This window comes from Ornithorhynchus anatinus, chromosome X1, assembly GCF_004115215.2.
Source record: "Ornithorhynchus anatinus isolate Pmale09 chromosome X1, mOrnAna1.pri.v4, whole genome shotgun sequence".
Lineage (NCBI taxonomy): Eukaryota > Metazoa > Chordata > Mammalia > Monotremata > Ornithorhynchidae > Ornithorhynchus > Ornithorhynchus anatinus.
Genome location: NC_041749.1, coordinates 11,236,490 through 11,258,593, shown reverse-complemented (window position 1 = coordinate 11,258,593; position 22,104 = coordinate 11,236,490). Strand labels below are relative to the sequence as shown.

Here is a 22,104-nt window from a genome sequence, read left to right as displayed (position 1 = left end):
TAGCAATTGTAAGTTGCTCCCTTGTAATGAATTCAATTTTCTTCTAGCCTTTGGGGTGTGCAAAATCGGTTGTGGGATTGGTTGAGACAAATCAATCTATAGTATCTACTGAGCACTTAACAGTGTGTCGAGCACTGGCTTGGGAGAGTACAAACAACAGAATTGGTAGATACGTTCCCTGCTCACAGTGAGCTTACAGTTGAGAGGACAAAGAAGTGGTAAGCTAGAACGGGGTGGTCAGCTGTTTCGCTGAAACCCACGGAGAGGATTGGAAATGGAATGGAAATGGAAGAATCCGACTCTGTGAAACTTAAGATATTGAAAACCGGTTTGGGGAATGAAGGCTTCCTCCGAACTAAGCCCAGCTATGGCTATGGTTCTGCAACCCTCATATGTTTCCAGTTTTAGCGTGCTCAGTAGAAAGGCAATTATCCAAACATCAATTATTGGAACCTTCTGGATACCCCAACTATGACTGGTTCAGATAATCCAAAAAAAAAAAAAAGTTAGGCTATCCACGCAGCCAAACTCAATTTCGTTTTATTTGAACTTTCAGTGATCTGGACCAGCCTTGGTTCCAATTAGTTCAGACAACTAGCTTCCTACTGGGCTAGCTAACCAACTCCTTCTGTGGTGAGGGAGAACATTCCTGATGCTACTTCAACGCACAAGCTGCAACTGCCATCTGGGAGAACTTCCGTCGATAACAGGCAGAGACCAATTCCCTCTAGGTAGAAGAGACTTAGGAGTGAAGTGGGGTTGGCTCATGATTCACTTCCATGCAGATGGGTCTGAGGGAACAGAACATCCTGTTGGGAATGAAGACTTCTTTTGGAAGGTCAGCAGATAATTTGATTCCAACCACCACCACTTCCTCAAAAGACAGCTCAGACCCACTCCCTTTCAGAACTCCCAGGCCAGTGAAGATACTGCCTTCTGGGATGGAAAATCCACTCTGGACAGTAGATCCGAACAAAGACTCCCAGCCCCTAAAGCCAACCCCAACATTTAAAAGGTTTATGTGACAATATTTCAATTTACACAGTTTCTTTTGAATGCATCAATGTCTCTTAGGAGAGAGTTGTCTCATGGGGTTGGGCGGAGGCGCACTTACTGCTCAAACATTTCACTTCGCACTTAAACGAAATAATTCTGGAGCTGGGGAGGACTCCATTTCCTGGAAGAGCTAGCATAGGACCACCTCCTTCCATGCAATCTCCGACTCTTCATCTGGTTCAAGTTAAGCGTTTTCAAAACATCGATGAATGTGTTTTATCTTTACAATGTGCCAAAAGCATGAAAGAAGAGTTTTTATTCATGATCATACAAGAGTTCTTCTTCAAATCATTTCTATTGAAAAATCTAATTTGAAAAGGTGATTTTTCTCCCCCCCCCAACATTAACAATGCTTAAGCAGATGTCTAATTTCTTAAAACAGCCTGCATACTGGAGGATTGCAATCCTGTAAACAATTAAAACCCTAAAAATGTGACAATCTGGCAGTTTTAAATAGTTGTGGAGAGGAGAACAGTATCCTAGGTCGAACTGGAGACAGCCGAACGTAGGACAACAAAAGGTAGGCGAGACTATTTTTCCTCATAAAAGGCTTAAAAAACCAAATAAGCAACAGTTTATGTGGGGGGACACTCAAAGAAAGATGAGCCATTTGGACTAAACAACTATCATTTATACTTTCATTAGGTTATCAGGTAAATAGACGCGGCTTGGCTCTGTTCTTTGGGAGAATTTAATATACCTCCAACTATTATCTCTTAGAACGATCTCCACCTTTGTGTTTGCTGACAGGAAGAGGAGATAAAGAAACAGAAAAGCTTGGTTGGAGGTCTGTTCTGCTGCTTGCAATGCTCGGCAGGGCACGCACAGCCCTAATTCTGTAGATTTCTCAGGCATTCCCATCTGCATTCTCAAGGGGTTATGGCGGAGAAACAACAGATCCTACAGAGACTTCCTGCCCTGAGACTCAAGGGCTGCAAATTGGTTGGAAAATATCTTCCAGCCAGGAGTCATGAAAATGCTCTGTAACCTTCTCCTGTAGCCCTCAGCCTAGCACACTAAATTATGACAGTGTAAACTACTGGTCTTTGCAGAAAATAAACCGTATCAGGAACTTCCCCGCAGTAAAAATGCTTATCCTCGGGATTAGGGGGAAATAAACATATGCAGCGCATACTACAAATAGGCAATGGGTGAAACCAATTAGGTGGGATGTTTTTAACATTCATTCACACGTATTTACTGAGCGCTGTGTGCGAACCACTTACTAATAGCTTATGCGCTGTACGGAGCGCTTATATGAACGTAAATCTTCCGTAGATATTGATAAACTAAAAGGTAGCCTTTTCCCCACTCAGGTTGCTCATCTAAAACCACAAGATTTATATTTAGAAAAATGCCTGTACACGATTTTTCACCAAACGAGGATAGGATTCACTAGCGTGGGCTTAGAGAATGAGACAAATCTTTGAATGCTCCCATGCATAAAATGAAGTTAACATTTATTCATTGTCTTGGTCACTTCAAATAAAGCGGTGCTAAAGCCATATCTCAATATCGAGTCACTCAATGGTGTTTATTGAGTACCTACTGTGTGCTGAATGATGTATTAAGCAGTAGGAAAGGATATGATCCCTGCCCTCAATAATTTTGAGTATAATGAAGGAGACCGGAAGACTTGATTCTTTACAAATATTTACAGGTAGTGGAAGCAGGAGAAGAGCAAGAACATAACTGGCAGTAGCAAGAGTATATACATTTTTTACAATTTTTGTCACTACCCAGCATTTGTGTGTTGTAAGTGTTTGTTCGTTTGTTTTCAAATTGCTTGATGACTTTCCCCTTTGCTGAAGGCACCGCTACAGTCCGGCCTGCCCTACTGCAAACCTCCTCTCTGGTCACTTCCTCTAAGGCTCACCTTTTTTTTTTTAAAATTGCATTTGTTAAGCGCTTATTATGTGCCAGGCACTGTTTTAATTGCTGGGGTAGATACAAGATAACAAGGACACAGTCCCTGTCATATATGGGGCTCACAATTTTAATCCCCATTTTACAGATGAGGTAACCGAGGCACGGAGAAGTGAAGTGACTTGTCCAAGGTCACACAGCAGACAAGTGGCGGGGCTGGAATTAGAACCCAGGTCCTTCTGACTCCCAGGCCTGTGCTCTATCTTAAATGCAGCCATTCCATATACCTCCTTCAGTTTTCATTTTGATTCCCTACTCTCTTCCTAGTCCTAATGAAACACCTCCCAATTTCCAATTTAGCGTATGAAAGTAGTCATTACCTGCTTCTCCCCTATCTGCAACCCCTGCTTCAAAATACAATTCTCCTCTACCTCGGTCTACGCATTTCTTTAGACTGTAAAGATTTGTGACTGTGTGGGTGAAAGCAGTGTAATCTAGTGGAAAGAACATGGGCCCGGGAGTCAGAGGACCTGGATTATAATCCCAGCTCTGCCACTCGCCTATTATGTAGCCTCGGACATGTCACTCAACTTCTCTGTGCCTCATTTCCCTCATGTGCAAATTGGGGATTCAATATCTATTCTCGCTCCTCCTTAGAATCTTAGTCTCACCTGGAACTTGATGATCTGGTAGCTATCCTGGGATTTAGCACACGGTAAAGGCTCAGTGAATACCACTGATGGATTGATTTTTGTGTACCTGATATAAGGGTGCATATTTAAGAGCAAGAGAGAGAGGAGGACGGACAGCTATACAAGCACCGCGTATATATAGAGTGAAAAAGTTGGGTAGCCTGTCTAAAAACAGCTAAGTAAACTCTAGATGTTCTAGTCAATGCTATTTACGATTTCTCGTTCTCCTACCTCCAGAGAATAAAGTAATAATAATAATGTTGGTATTTATTAAGCGCTTACTATGTGCAGAGCACTATTCTAAGCTCTGGGGTCGATACAGCGTCATCAGGCTGTCCCACGTGAGGCTCACAGTCTTCATCCCCAGTTTACAGCTGAGGGAGCTGAGGCACAGAGAAGTGAAGTGACCTGCCCACAGTCACACAGCTGACAAGTGACAGAGCCGGGAGTCGAACCCGTGACCTCTGACTCCCAAGCCCGGGCTCGTTCCACTGAACCACGCTGCTTCTCTAAGTGGGGACAGATGCGGTTTGTCCAAAGAGACGATGAGGACTAAGTGCCCCGTCAGTCCAGGAGAGGTTCCCAAAGGGGCAGAGAGGGACGGTGAGGAGACCAAGAGTCTTACGGACAAACCACTGACCGACAGCCTTCTTCATTCTTCATTGATTTCTATTCCTTTACTTTCAATTATTGAATCGGTCAGCAAAATCTGCAGGCCACAAAGCCTATCTCAGTAGCGGAGAAGACGGCAGTGCTTGGCACATAGTAAGCGCTTAACAAATCCCATCGTCTTACCTCAGCATCTGCGTATGCATCGCAAAGCCCGTCCCGGGGGTCCCCTAGGTGGCCGGCAATCCCTAGTAGTGCACGTACTAGTAATGTTTGGTTTCGTTGTCTGTCTCCCCCGTTTAGACCGTGAGCCCGTGGTTGGGCAGGGATTGTCTCTATCTGTTGCCGAATTGTTCATTCCAAGTGCTTAGTACAGTGCTCTGCACATAGCGCTCAATAAATATCATTGAATGAGTGAATTTCTTACGTCCATACTGTGTGCAGAGCACTGACTAAGCACTGGGAGAGAGTACACAGGTGCGAATGTTAGATATGGTCTCTGTCCTTCAGGGGTTTACAATCTAATAAGTAGTGGTAATAGCATTTAAACTCTGTGCCTCAGTTTCCTCACCTCAAAAAGAGCATCACTATTAGGAAGCAGCCCGGTGAGTGGTTAGAGCACAGGACTAGGATTCAGAAGGTCATGGGTTCTAATCCCGGCTCTGCCACTTGTCTGCTGGGTGGTCTTGGGCAAGTCACTTTACTTCTCTTTACCTCAGCTACCTCAGTTGTAAAATAGGGATTAAGACTGTGAGCCCCATGTGGGACCGGGACGGTGTCCAACCCGATTTACCTATATCTACCCGGGCACTTTGCAAATTCCTGGCACACGGACAACGCTTAACAAATACCACAAATTATTTTTTTATTTTCCCTTCCCCTTAATCTATCAGTCAATGCTATTTATTTAGCCCTTGCTGTGGTCAGACCACTGGGACAGGGACTGTGTCATTAATTCATTCTCTAGCATTTACGGAGCGCTTCATGTGTGCAGAGCACTGTACTAACTGCTTGGGAAAGTACAGAACTGTAATAAACAGTGAAATTCCCTGCCCACAAGGAGCTTACAGTTTAGAAGCAGGGAGACAGACATCAATACAAATAAATTAAATTACAGACATGTACATAAGAGCTGGGGGGCGGGAGGGGGGGAGCAAAGGGAGGAAGTCAGGACTATGCAGAATGGGAACCTTGTCTTGTATCAAACAATGGTCTTTATGAGCAGTGGCTATATTTAACAATGAGCAGAGCGCTATACCTAAGCACTGGGAGAGAATACACAGAGGGGAATTAAACACGGTCCCTGTCCCTCGTACGCTTAGGACAGTGCTTGCCACATAGCAGACACTTTAGCAAATGTGATAATACTAATAAAAATAATAACAACTTCAGTATTAGTAGTATTACCATTTATTGCGTGACTGCTTAAAGCAGGGCACTGTACTGGGGGATTGACAAGTACAGAATAATGAAGCGGCGTGTGATCTGCCCACCGAGAGTTTTCTCTCAAATGGAGGAGGCGAGCATGAAAATATTTATGACGCTGTCAAACTAAATAAAATGAACATCTATTCGTGAATACTAAAGAGGCTTTCAATCAGTTTATAGGTGCTAGAATTTGATGAGGCTCAGGGTACTGGAAAATTCATCCGGGAATGCTTGTTGGAAGAAGAGGGAATTTTAGGAGGAAACTGCATGAGGGGAGTGCTGTGATTAATCTGATGTTTGTGGGGGGTCTCCAAGTTGGGGGAACATTATGAGTGAGGGGATTGGAGATGGGAGAGTTGAAAGCGAGATACAAGTAGAAGCTTGGAAGGAATGAGGACAGGTGGTGCCCTGAATAAGGTTATGTATTTGTGGGAAACAAGGAACTATTCCGTGTTTTCTGTTGCTCTCCACTGCATAAGCGTTTAAGGAACGTATTGCCATGTCTCAGTTATAGCTTTGTTTTTGCTGTTGTTCATTTGGAATGACTGGTGTCTTGTGCCGAAACCAAGTAAGAGCCCTAGCAACCGTGAACACAATATTATTAGGAAAGACTAAAAACTTGCAAGGAGGATTGAGGCATATTCAGTTCCAAAACTTTTTGACCCATCATCCTGGGTTCCCTGTTGCGAGGAGCCTTAGGTATAAAGCTTGTTTCATGGCAAAATTAGGTTTTCTCATCTAGCTGTTCAGAAGACGACCACCTGGTGAGACCATGTTGCTCTTAAGCAACACCCAAACAGCATTTGCCAATAGAGGGAATCTGATCTAGAACCGTTTCATTGGCCATGGAATAATAAGGCATTCCGACAAAAAGGAAAGTGATTATTATGATGATTAACAAATGGATGAGCTACTTCTGAGAACCGTACTACTTCAGGGCTTTATATATATATATATATATATATATATATATATGTTAATATCCATCTCCATCTCTAGACCATAAGCTTACATCTCTTAACTCCGATGCACTGTACTCTCCCAGGAGGCAACGGTAAACCATTTCCATGCTTCTATCAAGAAAACTCTATGGATACACTACCAGAATGATTGCAGATGGAGAGTGGGATGTTCTGGGAGACGTGTCCACGGCGTCGCTATGTCGATGACTCGACGCATAAGACAAGACTAAAAGCAAGGAGGAGCCAAAACGGTCTCCTTATTCGGAGTCCACCGTTGAGGCTGAAGTGTCATCTGGTTTGATGTTCCTCTCACTAGACGTTTCTGGGGAATATTCCCTTGACTGTGGCGTGAAGAAAGGGGAATGTCCTTTTCTCCATGATTAAAACTTGGTCGCTACAGTTGAATCAGTTATTGCAGGTGATGAATGGGGCGTCTCTTGAGGTGTGTGCGTGTGTTTCATCCATGGAAGTTACATCACAGACTCTGTGTGTGGAGCAAATGAATGAGCAGGCTTTATCAGAGAAACGATTTAGTTTTTCCAAGTACTTCAGTGACAGAACTAGATTCCTCCTTTCCAATTTTAAATGACCGGATAGTAAAATTTTCTCCAAAGGAAATCTCAAATCATGTGTTAATCTGCGGGTGAAGGCCGACAAGGAGATAGACAAAAACTAATTAAAGAAGCAGATCAGAGAGATAAGAATTGTTTAAATAGGCACACCATCACAACCACTATCAGTTTATAAGGGACCGACATTGTTAAATTCCCAAAGTTGTGGATAATTAACACATAGTATCCATGTTTTTCTTTCCCTTGCCAATTACAAGCTAACTTTTTCTAGAAAAAATAATGATAAACTTGGCCATGAGGAAGAGAGCCAGAGAAATGTTCCAATGACTGATCTGCCATCTTTGTTTTGGCAAAGAAGCCGAAATTTTTCTGGCAAATTTGAAAGTTCAAAAAGTTTGGATGTAATGAAGGATGTCAGAACAATTTTGGACATCTAAATAAAACATTTTTATAAGCAGTTCTAAAAATGTTTTATGATGGGTACCTTACTTTAATTTAAAAATCAACTTATGTTTCTATTTTTCAAATTGTTTTCCCAGAGATTGTAGGAGATTCAGTTTTTTTTTTTATTTTTTAGGACCCGATGTTATTTTGGACAATTATCTGTTTTATTGAGGTGCCAGCTTCAGATCCCAAATGTTAATCTCATTTGGAAGTGTGAGTACACATCCTTCAAAATGGGAAGAAAGAGCCAGAAGGGCAAAGGCTGTTGAAAATATTTTGGAAAAGAAAATTTAGCTGGAGTTGGCAATAGGGGTGAAACATTTCCAACAGGGCCACGCTTTCTAATGAAGCCGGGTTGAGCGGTTCTCTGCTGGTGACTCAAATCTGCTCTGGGAACCAAACCAAGCTTGTCTACAACCAGCAAGTAATTCCAACGGGGAGACTAAAATCTTCTTGCTGTTGGGAAAAAGAAGGGAAAGAGAAAGGGGTAAGTGAGGGAGAATATAAGAGAAAGAGAGAGCCCGTGTAGGAGAAAGCGGGCTGGTGCTTGCAGACGTACACTGAGAACCAGGATGCTCCGGATTTTGAATGAAGAACCTGAACTCATTGATGTTGATAAGTCACTGATGGTGATAAAGACAGAAGGAAGCAGGAGAAGATATATCAAGAAGAATTGGATTTGACCAGCGGCTCAGCTGCATCGGTCTGCTCTACCATCCTATTGTTACTCTTCCTTATTCACTGTTACTTTTCCCATGAAATCCTTGGCCCGAATGATTTTGGACTTGCCAAGGAGAGAGGACATTTTGACTGAGCTGCACAATGGTTCCTGTGGTTGGTTGGTCCTTGCCTCTAGAATGGTAAAGCTAGCCCACATCTCCCAGCCTCCTCTCTTGCTAACCACGTATGACCTCACTGTTTCGTTGGCAAGACCAAGGCCATCGAACACAACCCGTCCCAGGATAACAATAATAATACTAATGTTAGCATTTGTTAATCGCTTACTATGTACAGAGCACAGTTCTAAGCGCTGGGACACATACAGGGTCATCAGGTTGTCCCACATGTCACAGTCTTCATCCCCATTTTACAGATGAGATACTGAGGCACAGAGAAATGAAGTGACTCGCCCACAGTCACACAGCTGACAAGTGTCAGAGCTAGGGATTCGAACCCATGACCTCTGACTCCCAAGCCCAGGCTCTTTCCACTGAGCCACACTGCTTCCTTCACGGAAAGGGTAGGAGGCCGGGAGTCAGAAGATCCAAGTTCTGAATGCAGCTCTGCATCCTTGAGCAAGTCACTTAACCTCTTAGAGCCTCAGTTTTCCTAAAGTTTTTTGGACCGTCTTCTTAAAGTAAAAATCAGAACAATTATTATCATTTTTCTCCAAAGTCTCCAGCATGCCCATGTCTACCTCTTTACTTTTACATGTACATCTAGTGTGGTATATATGCACACGCACATATAAATGTCCTTCGTATTCGAAAAAGGCACCACTGATGGTGAATATTTTGCATTAAGCGAAGATTAAAACCTCACCTTCGTATACGATCACTCTCTTCTCCTGCTACACCCCAGGTCACTTGTAATGGATTTTAAGCTTTCAAACATACCTACTGGTTGGCACCTCCACTATCGTTCAGGGAATAGGATACTAGATAAATGAGACTGACAAAAGAATATTCTTCTGGGTACTTATTTCTGAGGGCAACTAATTACCCAGTGTGCTGGTTCTCTGATGGTGGCCGCCAACAGAAAAAGATGCTCTCAATACCCAGTTTCCGCTCTAATCGCTTTCCAGCCCTAATCACTCTCATGTCTTTCTTAAGGGAACCACTACATTCCGGAGCTTGTAAGCCTTAATAAATTAAGCATTTCAATAACTATTCATTTAGCACCTCCAGGGTGTCAAAAGCCATCCTAAGTCCTTGCAACATATAATAAAGAGGAGACCTAGTTACTTCCTTCAAGAAGCTCGATTTACGGTGCCTGACTTTCTGATAGTTTTACTCTACCGCAAGCGGGGCTAAGCAGAGCGTACTTCTTCATCATTTCAGTATCAAAACATTTCAAAGGCAGCATCCCTTCAGTTACAGCGAATGGAAAACCCTCATATAGGCCTCAGCAATTAATGAGTGGCTCTCTTCACACTCATGCCTTGGAGAATTCTCTAAAACTATTGACTAAGATGAGGCACTAATTCTGCAACGTGGTCTAAAGGAATGTGCACCGAGTGGGAGTCAGGAGATGAGGTTTCTCATCCTGGCTCTGCACCTGGCTTATTATGTAACCTAGCGCGAGTTACTTATCCTCTCTGAGCCTCAGTTTCCCCAACTCTAAACGCGGTTAATAATACGGGCCTCTCCCTTCCTCCCCGAGCTGTTGTCAGGATAAAACAAGATGAGACAATCGATGTGGCAGTGCTTTGGAAAAACAAAAGTGTTACACATAGATAAGGTGCTATTATTATATATTATTAAAAATCGAAAAGCTGCCAGCCACTGGCAAAAACTCCAACTACATTTACTCGTAACCAGGATGCCAAAAGGCAGTGGCCTTCCAGACCTCGGCTGTCCTTTTCATCTCCAAACTTTAAAAAAGGTTTGGTCTGGAGTTCAGCAGGCTACTCTGTCTTTCATAGTTTCCTGATGTCACCCAATCCCGCAACCTGGAAATACGGTTTTAAATTTCCAAAGGGCAAACAGCCTCCCTCTGTCATTCTCTTTCCTTCAGTAGTCATCATCTTATATGACCCAGGAGCTTTGAAGGCAGAACTGATCACTTGACCCTTCAAGTTCTAAGAACTTCATTGTTTTGAAAGGATATAATTATTTTTATTTAGGACTGACTGGCTGAACTCATCAAGGATCTAAGAAGGTTTTCCTCTTCTGCCCAGTGGTTTCCGAATTATCATCTCAGAGTGAGGTTTAAAAGTAGACGTCGTCTGAACACATCTCTGGAGTTCCTAACTTCCCAGAATAAATCTTTCTAAATATTATCTTTGTTGGGTGCGAAGAGTGGCTAGAAAAACTTTGAGAATGACAAATAGAGCTGTAACTTTAACCCCGAAATTCCTTCGCTCTCTCGGTATCAGGAAAAAAAGGGAAAATGCAATGTTATCTAATTACATTATTTGCATTTTGGGACCGTTAAGAATTCTTTTTAATTATAGCATTACACTGCCTCTTGAGTGCTTTATAAAAAGGGATTGCTGGACCTCACGTTTTTATCTCACAATTCCATAACAATCATGAAGATATGTGATAGCTGGAATTTTGATACCAGTTCAGAGGTTTTCCAAACTGCTCTTTGTCTCTACCGTAGTTGCATGTTTGACTGCTAAGTGAATACAAGAGCTTCTACCCTGGTTTGAGCATACGGTTCATAAGTATTTAGAACTCATAAATTTAGATGCATTTTTAAAAATCTTACTATAAACAAGCTGCTTGTGCCACTGCCAGTCAGTCTATCCTGTTTATTGAGTGATTTCTGTGTGCAGAACACTGAACTAAACACTTGGGACAGGACTATATAACAATAAACACATTCCCTGCCCACAGTGTGGCCTTTCTGAAGGTTTCTGATTTCTTTCCAAAGACGGGCAATGTAAGATTTGGAAGAAAATTTGTCTGAATATTAAACATTTCATAAGATCTGGACCAGGCAGTATTAATGATCCTGGTATTAATTAAGTACTAATTAGGTGAAATAGACTATGTTGAGTGCTGGAGTAAACAAAAGATAAGTAAATTGGACACAGTTCCTGTCCCATATGAGGCTCACAGTCTAAAAGGGAAGGAGAACAGGTATTTTTATTCCCATTTTGCAGATGAGGAAACTGGAGTAAAGAGAAGCAAAGCGATTTGGTTCAACTCAGTGACAAAACGGTGGAGTGGGACTAGAACCCAGGCCCCCGGACTCCAGCTCACGCCCCTTCCTCTAGGCAGTGCTGCTTCTCTAAACATTTAGAAAACTGAACATTCTTTTTCCACTTCTCTCTATTGAAAACAAGAACCTAGAATATCTTTGGTTGAGAAGATCAAAACTGAATATTGCTGTCGAAAGCCCAAAGCTCTCATTGGCAATTAAAAAAAGTATATAGATGGTATGACCAAAGTGCTTTATTAGCAGAAAACTAGAGATTGATAAGCCCTCTTGCCATTGTAAAATCTCAGCCTATAGGGATGGGGAGAAAAAAATCTAATTCAAAGTATTCTCTACATGCTTTCTTTTATAGCTTGAGAATTATATCCAGGACAACATGAAGAAAGAAATGGTAGAGATGCAACAGAACGCAGTACAGAACCACACTGCAGTGATGATTGAAATAGGCACCAATCTCCTAAATCAAACGGCAGAACAGACCCGCAAATTAACAGATGTTGAAGCGCAAGTAAGTATTGAAATTTAATTGAAAATAATTCAGTTAGGCTTGAAAAATAGCATCGTGTTTCTGTACGGCAGGATTTCCAATTATGTTATGAAAAAGAAAAAATAATTAGAAATCGGGCTTTAGTCAGATCATTCTCTAACCAAAAACTGCTTTCTAGAGTCAATGGATCTAAATTTTGCACAATTTTATATGATTTTACTAATTGTTACTGATGACCAAATGACTCCTAATCCCACAGTGAAGTCAGTGTTGATAAACTGAGGTACTACAGTCATTCCAGAGCTCTCCAGGACTGGAAGCTTCCTTACACTTGACTTTTGAATAATAATAATAACAGCTGTGGCATTTGTTAAGCGATTACTATGTGTCAGGCACTGTTCTAAACACTGGTGTAGATAATCAGGTCCTTGTCCCACATGGGGCTCACAGTCTTAAACTCCCAGATGAGGTAACTGAGGCGCAGAGAAGTTAAGTGACTTGCCTGAGGTCGTAAAGCGGTGGAATGGGCAAAAAAGTCCAGGCTTCCCCTCTTACAGGGGATAGGAGGACTGAGCCCTAACAGTGGCTGGAACAATAAAATAGCTTTCATTTAAAATAAATTCCCTTCGAGCTGATCCCAAGGAGAAAATGGCACCCTACCTCTACGGCCCAGCAAGGGCAATTCAATAGTTATAATTGCAGCGTTTCAAACTCTGAAAATCTCACTATTTCACTGACCAAACAATGCTATCTCAAATCGAAAATGCTTCTTTCATGGAAATAACAGCTTTAAAAAGTGCCCTCAAAACGGCACCGAGTCCGAACCTTAAAATTAGAGTTTGGAATGGAAATATTAGAGGAAACTTTAAGGCAATTTATTTCACACGATCAGCTCCTTGATTTAAACCATAAGCAAACCAAAAGATGAAACCGTTATATTGAACGACGGTGTAGCGTGCTGATTTGAGATTTGATGATGGCTGTTAAGTAAATAATGGAGAGAAATAGTTTGGATTAAGGAACCCAGGTAGTCTCCTGGAAAAGGGAAGAAACCTTTTTTTAAAAAAAAAAAACAACAAAGCCTCCGATAATGTTGTATCCCAGCGGAAAACTGGGAGTCAACTGTCGAGGATAGACCAGCATGGCACACCGCTATCGACAGAAGAGGGGCTCCTCTTCGAGCAAAGCTTTGTGAGGAGAAAAGAGGAGGCTATTACAGCCCAACAAAGTGTCCCTTCTGTGTGCACTTCGTGGCCAGACTGTGGATTCCCAAATTGGCCTTTAAGCTACACCTTCACTCCGAGGTTAACTGTACGGTCGGTGGTCTCTTCTTCTAATAAACAAATACATGATAAAGAGAAGGGGAGCCTTTATTTCCTCTGTTTACGGTTGTTAGAGTTCCGAGAAGGTGGACGCTCTGAAGCCTTAATGTTTTTCAGTAGTGGGACTCTCTGATTTCCCTCCTCCCCTTAGCATAATCCAGAACAGAAAGTTTGGGCTCACATTAGAAGAAATCAACCACATTCCAGGTGTTAATCCCTTACCCCACAGCTCAAAAAGACGACCATTGTTTTGAATCAGGAGCCCTCCCCCCCCCTCCCACCCCACTCTGAGCCATGTTATGATCGGAAGACCTCGACCAGTTTTGACTCTGAAAACCAAAACCATCTCTGAAACTTTCATTGTCTTTCTGAGATGGCCTAAGTCTGGGCAAAGGATTTTGCTAAAGACATAAAGGGATCAGCCAAACAATTGCTCTTTCAAGGACACTAATTCTTTGGCAACAATTCTGAATTGCACTTAAGTGTGAAATCATGTCCTGAATGAGCCATTACGTGGAGGATGTGAGTAATCAATTCTTCCTGCTAAAAAGCGGCCAAATCCTGATGAATTAAAAGTCTTTAAAACTGTGGGGATACAGTGAGAAAGCTGGTATTGCCCAGAGATTATACCTGAGAAAATTCCACACTGCAAACTGATCTTCCACTTCATATAGCCATTTTATTGTTTCCTAATTGGTAGGTGTCAGTCTAAAATAGGAAAACTACTGGTGGAACAGATTTGGAAACAGTTAAAATGCAATTCTGGGTTGAGGCAGGAACAGATTCATTTCATTCAGTACACAACGGGCCAACTGAATTTTGACCGTTTGCTGCTGAATTCAGTTAAAAATTAAACGAGAATGGAGTTTTACTTCCATGAAAACAAAATAACTCTCCGTCGCATTTCATTTTTTCCTCTTTTTATATATACTAAAAGTGATTATTCCAAATACGGATATTCTTGATTATCTCATTGTGTGTGAAAAGATAAGATAAATAAAACAATGGCAATGCTAGAAAGATAAAGTTATTTTGACAGATTAGTCATAAACACTGCCAGCAAAACATTAGAGCTGCAAAAATGTTTCCCAAAATAAAGGCATTTTGGGAAGTGATACCATAATATTGAACATATCATCATGAGAACAAGATTATATTACTTTGACGCATTAATTCGGGACTTTGATCCTATTAAATGAAGTTCAGTTCGTATATATTCCTTCATTTTTGGTGGCTAGGACCACATTTGAAAAACACCACCAAACTCCTGTATTCTAATAATACTTCTTTGAAAATATTGTAATGTATATTAATTGGATTTTCTTACATTTAGGTATTAAACCAGACAACCAGACTTGAACTTCAGCTTCTAGAGCATTCACTTTCTACAAACAAATTAGAAAAGCAAATTTTGGATCAGACAAGTGAAATAACTAAATTGCAAGAGAAGAACAGGTAACAAACTGTATGAATCTCTGAGAACATCCTGCTTTGCCAAAGATGTGTATTAACCTATTTTTTTGCCACAATAATAATAATAATGTTGGTATTTGTTAAGCACTTACTATGTGCAGAACACTGGTCTAAGCGCTGGGGTAGATACAGGGTAATCAGCTTGTCCCACATGAGGTTCACAGTCTTAATTCCCATTTTACAGATGAGGTCATTGAGGCACAGAGATGTTAAGTGATTTGCTCACAGTCGTACAGCTGCCGAGTGGCAGAGCTGGAATTCGAACCCATGACCTCTGACTCCCAAGCCCGGGCTCTTTCCACCGAGCCACGCTGCTTCAACCACAGAGCCTATAAATGACACTGAAGCAATTTCTGCTATTGAGAAGCAGCGTAATCTAGTAGAAAGAGCACGGATACTGGGTAACAGAGGACCTGGGTTCTAATCCTGGCTCTGACACTTGTCCACTGTGGACCCTGGGCCAGTTACTCAGATTCTCTGTCCCTCAGTCTTCTCATCTGTAAAATGGGGATTCGATTTCCTGCTCCCCTTCTCCTCTAGACTATGACTTTCATGTGGAACAGGGATTGTGTCCATCTTGATCAACTCGCATTTACCCCAGCACTTAGAACAGTGCTTAGCACATAGAAAGTGCTTAGCAAGTACCATAATTATTATTAATTATTCACATACTAAGCACTTAATATCATAATTATGACATTATTATTATAATCCAGGCATGCGCTCTTTGAGAGCCTCATGTTAGAGAAGCAGCGTGGCTTTGTGGAAAGAGCACGGGCCTGGGAGTCATAGGTCGTGGGTTCTAATCCCGCCTCCGCCACTTCTCTGCTGTGTGACTTTGGGCAAGGCACTTCACTTCTCTGGGCTTCAGTTACCTCATCTGTAAAATGGGGATTAAGACTGCGAGCCCCACCTGGAACAACCTGATGGCCTTGTCTCTATACGCGCTTAGGACAGTGCTTGGCCCACAGTGAGTGCTTAACAAATCCCATCATTTTTATTTAGAGGAAAAGCATATAGTAACATTTGGGCTTGTGGAAATGAATAGATCACAGAATAATAGGTTAGAAAAAACTACCGTGATAACCACAACGACAACAATGATATTACTGTTCTTCATAGTGATTATATTAATGGGATTTGGTGAGCGCTTACTATGTGGCAGGCGCTGTACTAAGCGCTACTACTACTAAGAATAACCGTGGCTTTTGGTAAGCACTTATTATGTTCCGAGTACTCGGCAAAGCCCCGGGATAGAGCAAATAGACCCTCGGGTCAGAGAGTCCCTGTCTCACGTTGGCCTTTTCGGCTACATTTTCACTCCCGTGATCTTTACTGTCGGTGGTGAATTCTTTGAATGCTAAGGGAGAGAGAACAGATACCTCGGCCCCATTTCACAAAATGAGGAAACAGAGAAGTGACTCGTCCAAGGTCACACAGCAGGCAAGTGGCAGAGCCAGGATCAGAACCCAGGTTTCCGTTCCCCCGGGGCCTGTTCTCTTTCCACAAGGCCATGTCATGACTGCTCATTATCTTTACATTCTATAGGGTTCCCCCTTACCAGTAATTTCTTTTCAGGTCTGTCTTCCCCATTAGATTGCAAGCTCCCCGGGGATAAAACTGTGTTTGTACTCTCCCAAGAGTTCATTCATTCATGCGATAGCATTTATTGAGCGCTTACTATGTGCAGAGCACTGTACTAAGCGCTTAGAACGTACAAATCGGCAACAGATAGAGTCAGTCCCCGCCCACTGACGGGCTTACAGTCTAATCGGGGGAGACAGACAGACAGAAACAATAGCAGTATAAATAGAATCAAGCACCGTTCTAAGTGCTGGGGTAGATACAAGATAATCAGGTTGTCCCACATTGGGTTCACAGTCTTCATCCCCATTTTACAGATGAGGTGACTGAGGCATAGAGAAGTTAAGTGGCTTAACCAAAGTCACAGCGCAAACAGGTGGAGGAGCCAGGATTAGAACCCACGTCCTCTGCCTCCCAAGCCTGGGCTCTTCCCACTGAACCACGCTGCCTTAATCTTTCCACTGCGTTCTATCCAAACTGTTAAATCGAAACGGATGTTAACGATAACCTTAATGGTCTTCTTATTTCTTATTAAGTAAGCACTTATCAGGTGCTAAAATACCGAGGGAGACAACCAGATTGGACACAGTCCCTGTCCCAGAGTGGGATCTAATTCTAAGAGCTATGGACGGCAGGAATCTTGTGCCCCCTTTTCAGACGGGGAAACTGAGACCCAGAGAGGTTGCCTCACTTTCCCAAGGTACAAAGCAGGCCAGCTGGGACTCGAACCCGGGTCTCCCGATTCCTAGATCCCTGCTCTATCCACTAGGCCACGATCCCCTAGACAACTGACTGTATGTAATATGTGCTAACAAAGTCATTCACCAGAACTTCCACATTTTAAATAAAAGGGCCAAAGGTCTTCTCTGATAGTAAACAGAGAAGACCCAAAATGGGCCGATAGGATGAGTCTTCGGAGAAACGAAATCTTGAAATTCTTCGGATTATCTAGGGGAGTGGTTCTCAAACTTTCTCAGCCTTTGAGTCGGGAACTACCGTCAGGCTCTTTTCATAGTTTTCTACGATGCTTGACATTCCCTCTCCGCCTGCCCGTTCCATCTTAAGGTTGCGGGAGTTCAGAATAACTTCTACTGAATATCTACACTTGTAATTCACTGTCGTGATTACTTTGGCAATAACGATATGTGGTTTGAGGTCGTGAGGGTTGCATGTACTTTCTGAATTTTTTAGATTATTCCTGCAATAGAAATTTAGACTGTCAAGTGATAGAAAGGAGATTGGATATTTCCAGCATTCTGTCAATTTCTTTCTATTTCTGCGTGTGAGGGTAGGGGACAGACAGTTCATTGAAAGGTGGTCAGAGGGGTTTTGGGGTATAGCTGTTGGTGTGCAGATAATCCCAATAATGAGTTATTTTTTTGTATATATCACCCAGCAAGTCAATTCCCTCGGATCATTTTATAACTCTCGATCAATCGATGGATTAATGGTATTTATCGAGCGCTTACTGTGTGCTGTACCGAGCGCTTGGGAGAATAGAACAGAATTGGTAGACATTTTCCTTGACCACAACAAGTTTACAATCTAGAGATGGGATCAGACATTAATAGTTAGGAAGATGCATGGTGATCGAGTGCTTTAAAGATAATGGTTTTACTGATTTAAATACCGCCACATTGCAAAACCGTAAAGAAACACAGAGTTCTGTGCGATACAGAACCTGGGAGGGCTAACAGAAATACCCTTCGATTGACACCCCAACCAGAGAAGCCACGTGGCTCAGTCGAAAGAGCCCGGGCTTGGGAGTCAGAGGCTATGGGTTCGATTCCCGGCTCTGCCACTTGTCAGCTGTGTGACTGTGGGCAGGTCACTTCACTTCTCTGGGCCTCAGTGACCTCATCTGTAAAAGGGGGATTAAGACTGTGAGCCTCCCGTGGGACAAAGTGATTCCCCTGTGTCTACCCCAGCGTTTAGAACAGTGCTCTGCACATCGTAAGCGCTTAACAAATACCAACATTATTATTATTATTATTATTATTACTCCCCCAAAGGCTCAGTAGACTGTTCCGCACGCGGTCAGCGCTCAGTAAAAACCACTGATCCACTGATGGGCCACTGTCCAAAGTAGCCATTCCTGCCTTGTAGCACAAATCGTTTAGAGGTTCCTGGATTCTTTAGCCCCACTGACCTACAGTTCTTTGGGATCCTTTCTCTGATCCCCCGAAGAGGCCCTACCACTCTGATAGAAGATATAAAACCTCTCTGACTTAATGCTCTTTAATTCAAATATATCCTGGCAGGTTGAAAGTATTCTCTCCTAGAAATGTTTTCAATTATCAAACATCATACATTAATAGAAGAAAAATATAAATATTTAGATTACCAACCTTTAATTCAGTTCCAAATAACATATCTGATTAAGGCATTCCTGTTTCTCCAAATAAAAACATACGAGCTAAATTTGCAGATCTTTCTGAAATAATATTTGGCATGGGAGAACTAGAGTTTTGAACTGGTTTTGAACTGGTTTGGAAACTCTATTGTTTCGTCGGAGACTTCGTTTTTTTATGGCCACGTTCTCTTTCGGGAAAGACCTTGCTCTATAAAGATGTTTTCAATTAGGAGATTATTGATGCAACTGTGTTCTCCCCTGCGATCGATAAAGGAAATTCCATTCGTTTGTGCACCACCGAAAACATGCCGAAGCTTGGATGTTCTCTCTCCGATGAAGATCTGAGAAGCAGTGTGTGGCCTGATGGATAGTGGGCCTGGGATTCGGAAGGACCTGGGTTCTAATCTTGACACTGTCACTGCTCTGCTGTGTGACCTTGGGCAAGTCACTTAACTTTTGTGCTTCAGTTACTTCCTCTGTAAAATGGAGGTTAAAACTGTAAGTCCTATGTGGGACAGGGATTGTGCCCAACCCAATTATCTTGTTTCTACCTCAGTGCTGAGTACAGTGCCTGGCACATAGTAAACACTTAAATAATACTAATGATGATGATGGTCTTTGTTGAGCGGTTACTATGTGCCAAGCACTGTTCTAAGCGCTGGGGTAGACACAGGGTAATCAGGTTGCCCCACGTGGGGCTCACGGTCTTAATCCCCATTTTCCAGAGAAGGTAACTGAGGCCCAGAGAAGTGAAGTGACTTGCCCACAGTCACACGGCCGACAAGTGGCGGAGTCAGGATTAGAACCCACGACCTCTGACTCCCAAGCCCGGGTTCTTTCTACTGAGCCACGCTGTTTCCACAATTATTGTTATTATTATGATTATTACTAGATAAAATTATTGTTCCACCAACCGATAACAACATCCTTGCACGTCCCACGGTAAGGTGAGCTTCCCACGTTCGCCCCCGGACCTGAAGACTCATTTTAATCTAGACAAGCCTTCCAGCAGGTCCAGGAATCTAGAGTGTACTTTCCCAAATGCTTATCACAGTGCTCTGCACACAGTAAGTGCTCTATAAATACGGTCGATTGATTATCTGAGACCCCACACCTTGGATCTAACTAGATTGAGAATGCATTAGCCTTCTGGGGAAGTGGGACAGAGAAGCTCCAGATCTAGAACAATAATAATAATGATGATAATCTCTAGACCGTGAACTTGTCGTGGGCAGGGCTTTCCTCTCTTTATTGCTCTACTTTATTGCTTTCCAAGAGCTTAGAAGAGTGTTCTAAGAGCAGTAAGCACTTTATAAATACGATTGAACGAATAATAGTGACATTATAAAGACATTATTATGTGCCAAACACTACGCTAAGTGCCGGTAACATTCAAGGTAATCAGGCCTGGCACAGTCGCTGTCCCACGTGAGGCTCACAGTCTAAGAGGGAGGGAGAGCAGCTATTGAATCCCCGTTTTGCAACTGGGGAAAGTGGAGCACGGAGAAGTTAAGAGGCTTGCCCAAGGTTACCCGACAGGTAAATAATAATGTTGGTATTTGTTAAGCGCTTACTATGTGCAGAGCACTGTTCTAAGCGCTGGGGTAGATACAGGGTAATCAGGTTGTCCCACGTGAGGTCACAATTATTCCCCATTTTACAGATGAGGTAACTGAGGCCCAGAGAAGCGAAGCGACTCGCCCACAGTCACCCAGCTGACGAGTGGCAGAGCCGGGAGTCGAACCCATGACCTCTGACTCCGAAGCCCAGGCTCTTTCCACCGAGCCACGCTGCTTAAGTAGGGGAGAGGGTTGGGCGGGGGGGAGAGGCAGGAGGGGGAGGGGTGACTTTGGGGAGCTCAGACCTGATTGTGATAATTTTTGTGATGAAGTAGGTGGCCAGATCACTGGGGGGTGAGGGATGGGGGAGGGGGAGCAACAGGGGGCCTAAAGAGAGAGTTAAAGGTCCGGAACAATCGGCGGGGGTGACGGGCATGGCTGTCGATGAGGGAGGAGAAGAAGTTTTGCCTGGTGGAGGAGAGGGCAGAGTTGAGGCAGGAAAGGATAAATTTGAAATGTATGAGGTCGGCTTGGTGTCCGGACTTCCGCCAGCAGCGCTCGGCAGCTCGAGCATAGGAGCGTAGGAGGCGGACGGAGACGGTGACCCAGGGCTGCGGGTTAGTGGAGGGAGAACGGCAGAGTTGGGATAAGAATCTGGAACCCCTGATTCCCAGGCCTGGGCTCTTTCTACAAGGACAATGCTTCTGATCGTCGACGGTCAGGCCAGACCTTCCGGGGCTCTTTACTCCTGAAACGTAAATCCTCACATCTTTCTCCACCTGGCCCCGCAGCCCCACGGGTTGCAGCAGAGCGGGACCAGCTGTCTGTGAGGTGGGTGACCAGTTAGGGGGCATCTGCCTCGTGGTAACCCACGTTACAAACTGGCAGCGCGCCCTACTTTGTCCTCCTTCTTTCTCTCTGCTCCCTTACCTCTAGTGGTTAATTCGAAATCTTTCAAGTAGGCCAGAGCGAGGCATTTCAAAGCCACCGCCTTCCAATAAGTGCCAACGGGGAAAAAAAAAATCACCAAAAATGGGGTCCGACAGCTTTATAAATTTCGACGGTAATTCATCAGAGTAATCTATTATATTCAGACCGGGCTCTGAGAAAAATGTATGAGCCATCCGGGGATTCCTACCAATTAGGAGGCGGATGTCACACTGTCGGATGTCCAATTTGAACATTCTGAGCATTCAGCCCATGCTGGCCCCGGGGAATGGCCAAATCCCCCTCTAGACTATGAGTTCTTGTGGGCAGGGAATGTGTCAGACAAGTCTGTAAGACCGTACTCCAATTGCTTAGTTCAGTGCTCAGCACACGATAAGCTCTCAGTAAATATGACCGATTGATCGAAAACCTCTAGCCGGCATCCCGAAGTACAAATGACTGTCCTGGCGGCGGACTCCGAACCTCAAACTGCCAATGCACTCGTCCTAGTAGATAATTTGTGACCTTGGGCAAGTCACTTCACTTCTCGGTGCCTCAGTTACCTCATCTGGAAAATGGGGATCGAGACTGGGAGCCCCGCGTGGGACAGGGACTGTGTCCAACCCGATTTGCTCGCATCCACCCCAGCGATTAGTACGGAGCCCCGTCTAGAGTGACTAACAAATACCATAGTTATTATTATAATGTCTCATAACAGCAAACTGCCCTATTTCCCAAAGACTTCCCAGCTTTGTTGGTTTATATTAGACTTTAGAGATTCATCCTACAGTGTCTAGGTTAGAGTCTATAGAGGTGGACAGAGTACATCTGCGTTTAGACAGCTCAGTCAACCAATCAAGAGTATTCTCTGAGAAATCAGTG

At 43.3% G+C, this 22,104-nt stretch overlaps 2 protein-coding genes across 2 annotated transcripts in view; one reads left to right on the top strand and one right to left on the bottom strand.

The window, feature by feature from the left end:
• MCPH1 (microcephalin 1) overlaps positions 1 to 22,104 on the bottom strand; it is a 269,454-nt gene that overhangs the window by 117,564 nt on the left and 129,786 nt on the right. The window lies entirely within an intron of this gene.
• Positions 1 to 22,104, top strand: part of ANGPT2 (angiopoietin 2) — a 77,651-nt gene that overhangs the window by 24,840 nt on the left and 30,707 nt on the right. The window contains exons 2-3 of the mRNA XM_001505808.4: positions 11,870 to 12,025; positions 14,660 to 14,781. Coding sequence (XP_001505858.1) covers positions 11,870 to 12,025; positions 14,660 to 14,781 — 278 coding nt within the window. The remainder of the gene's footprint in view (positions 1 to 11,869; positions 12,026 to 14,659; positions 14,782 to 22,104) is intronic.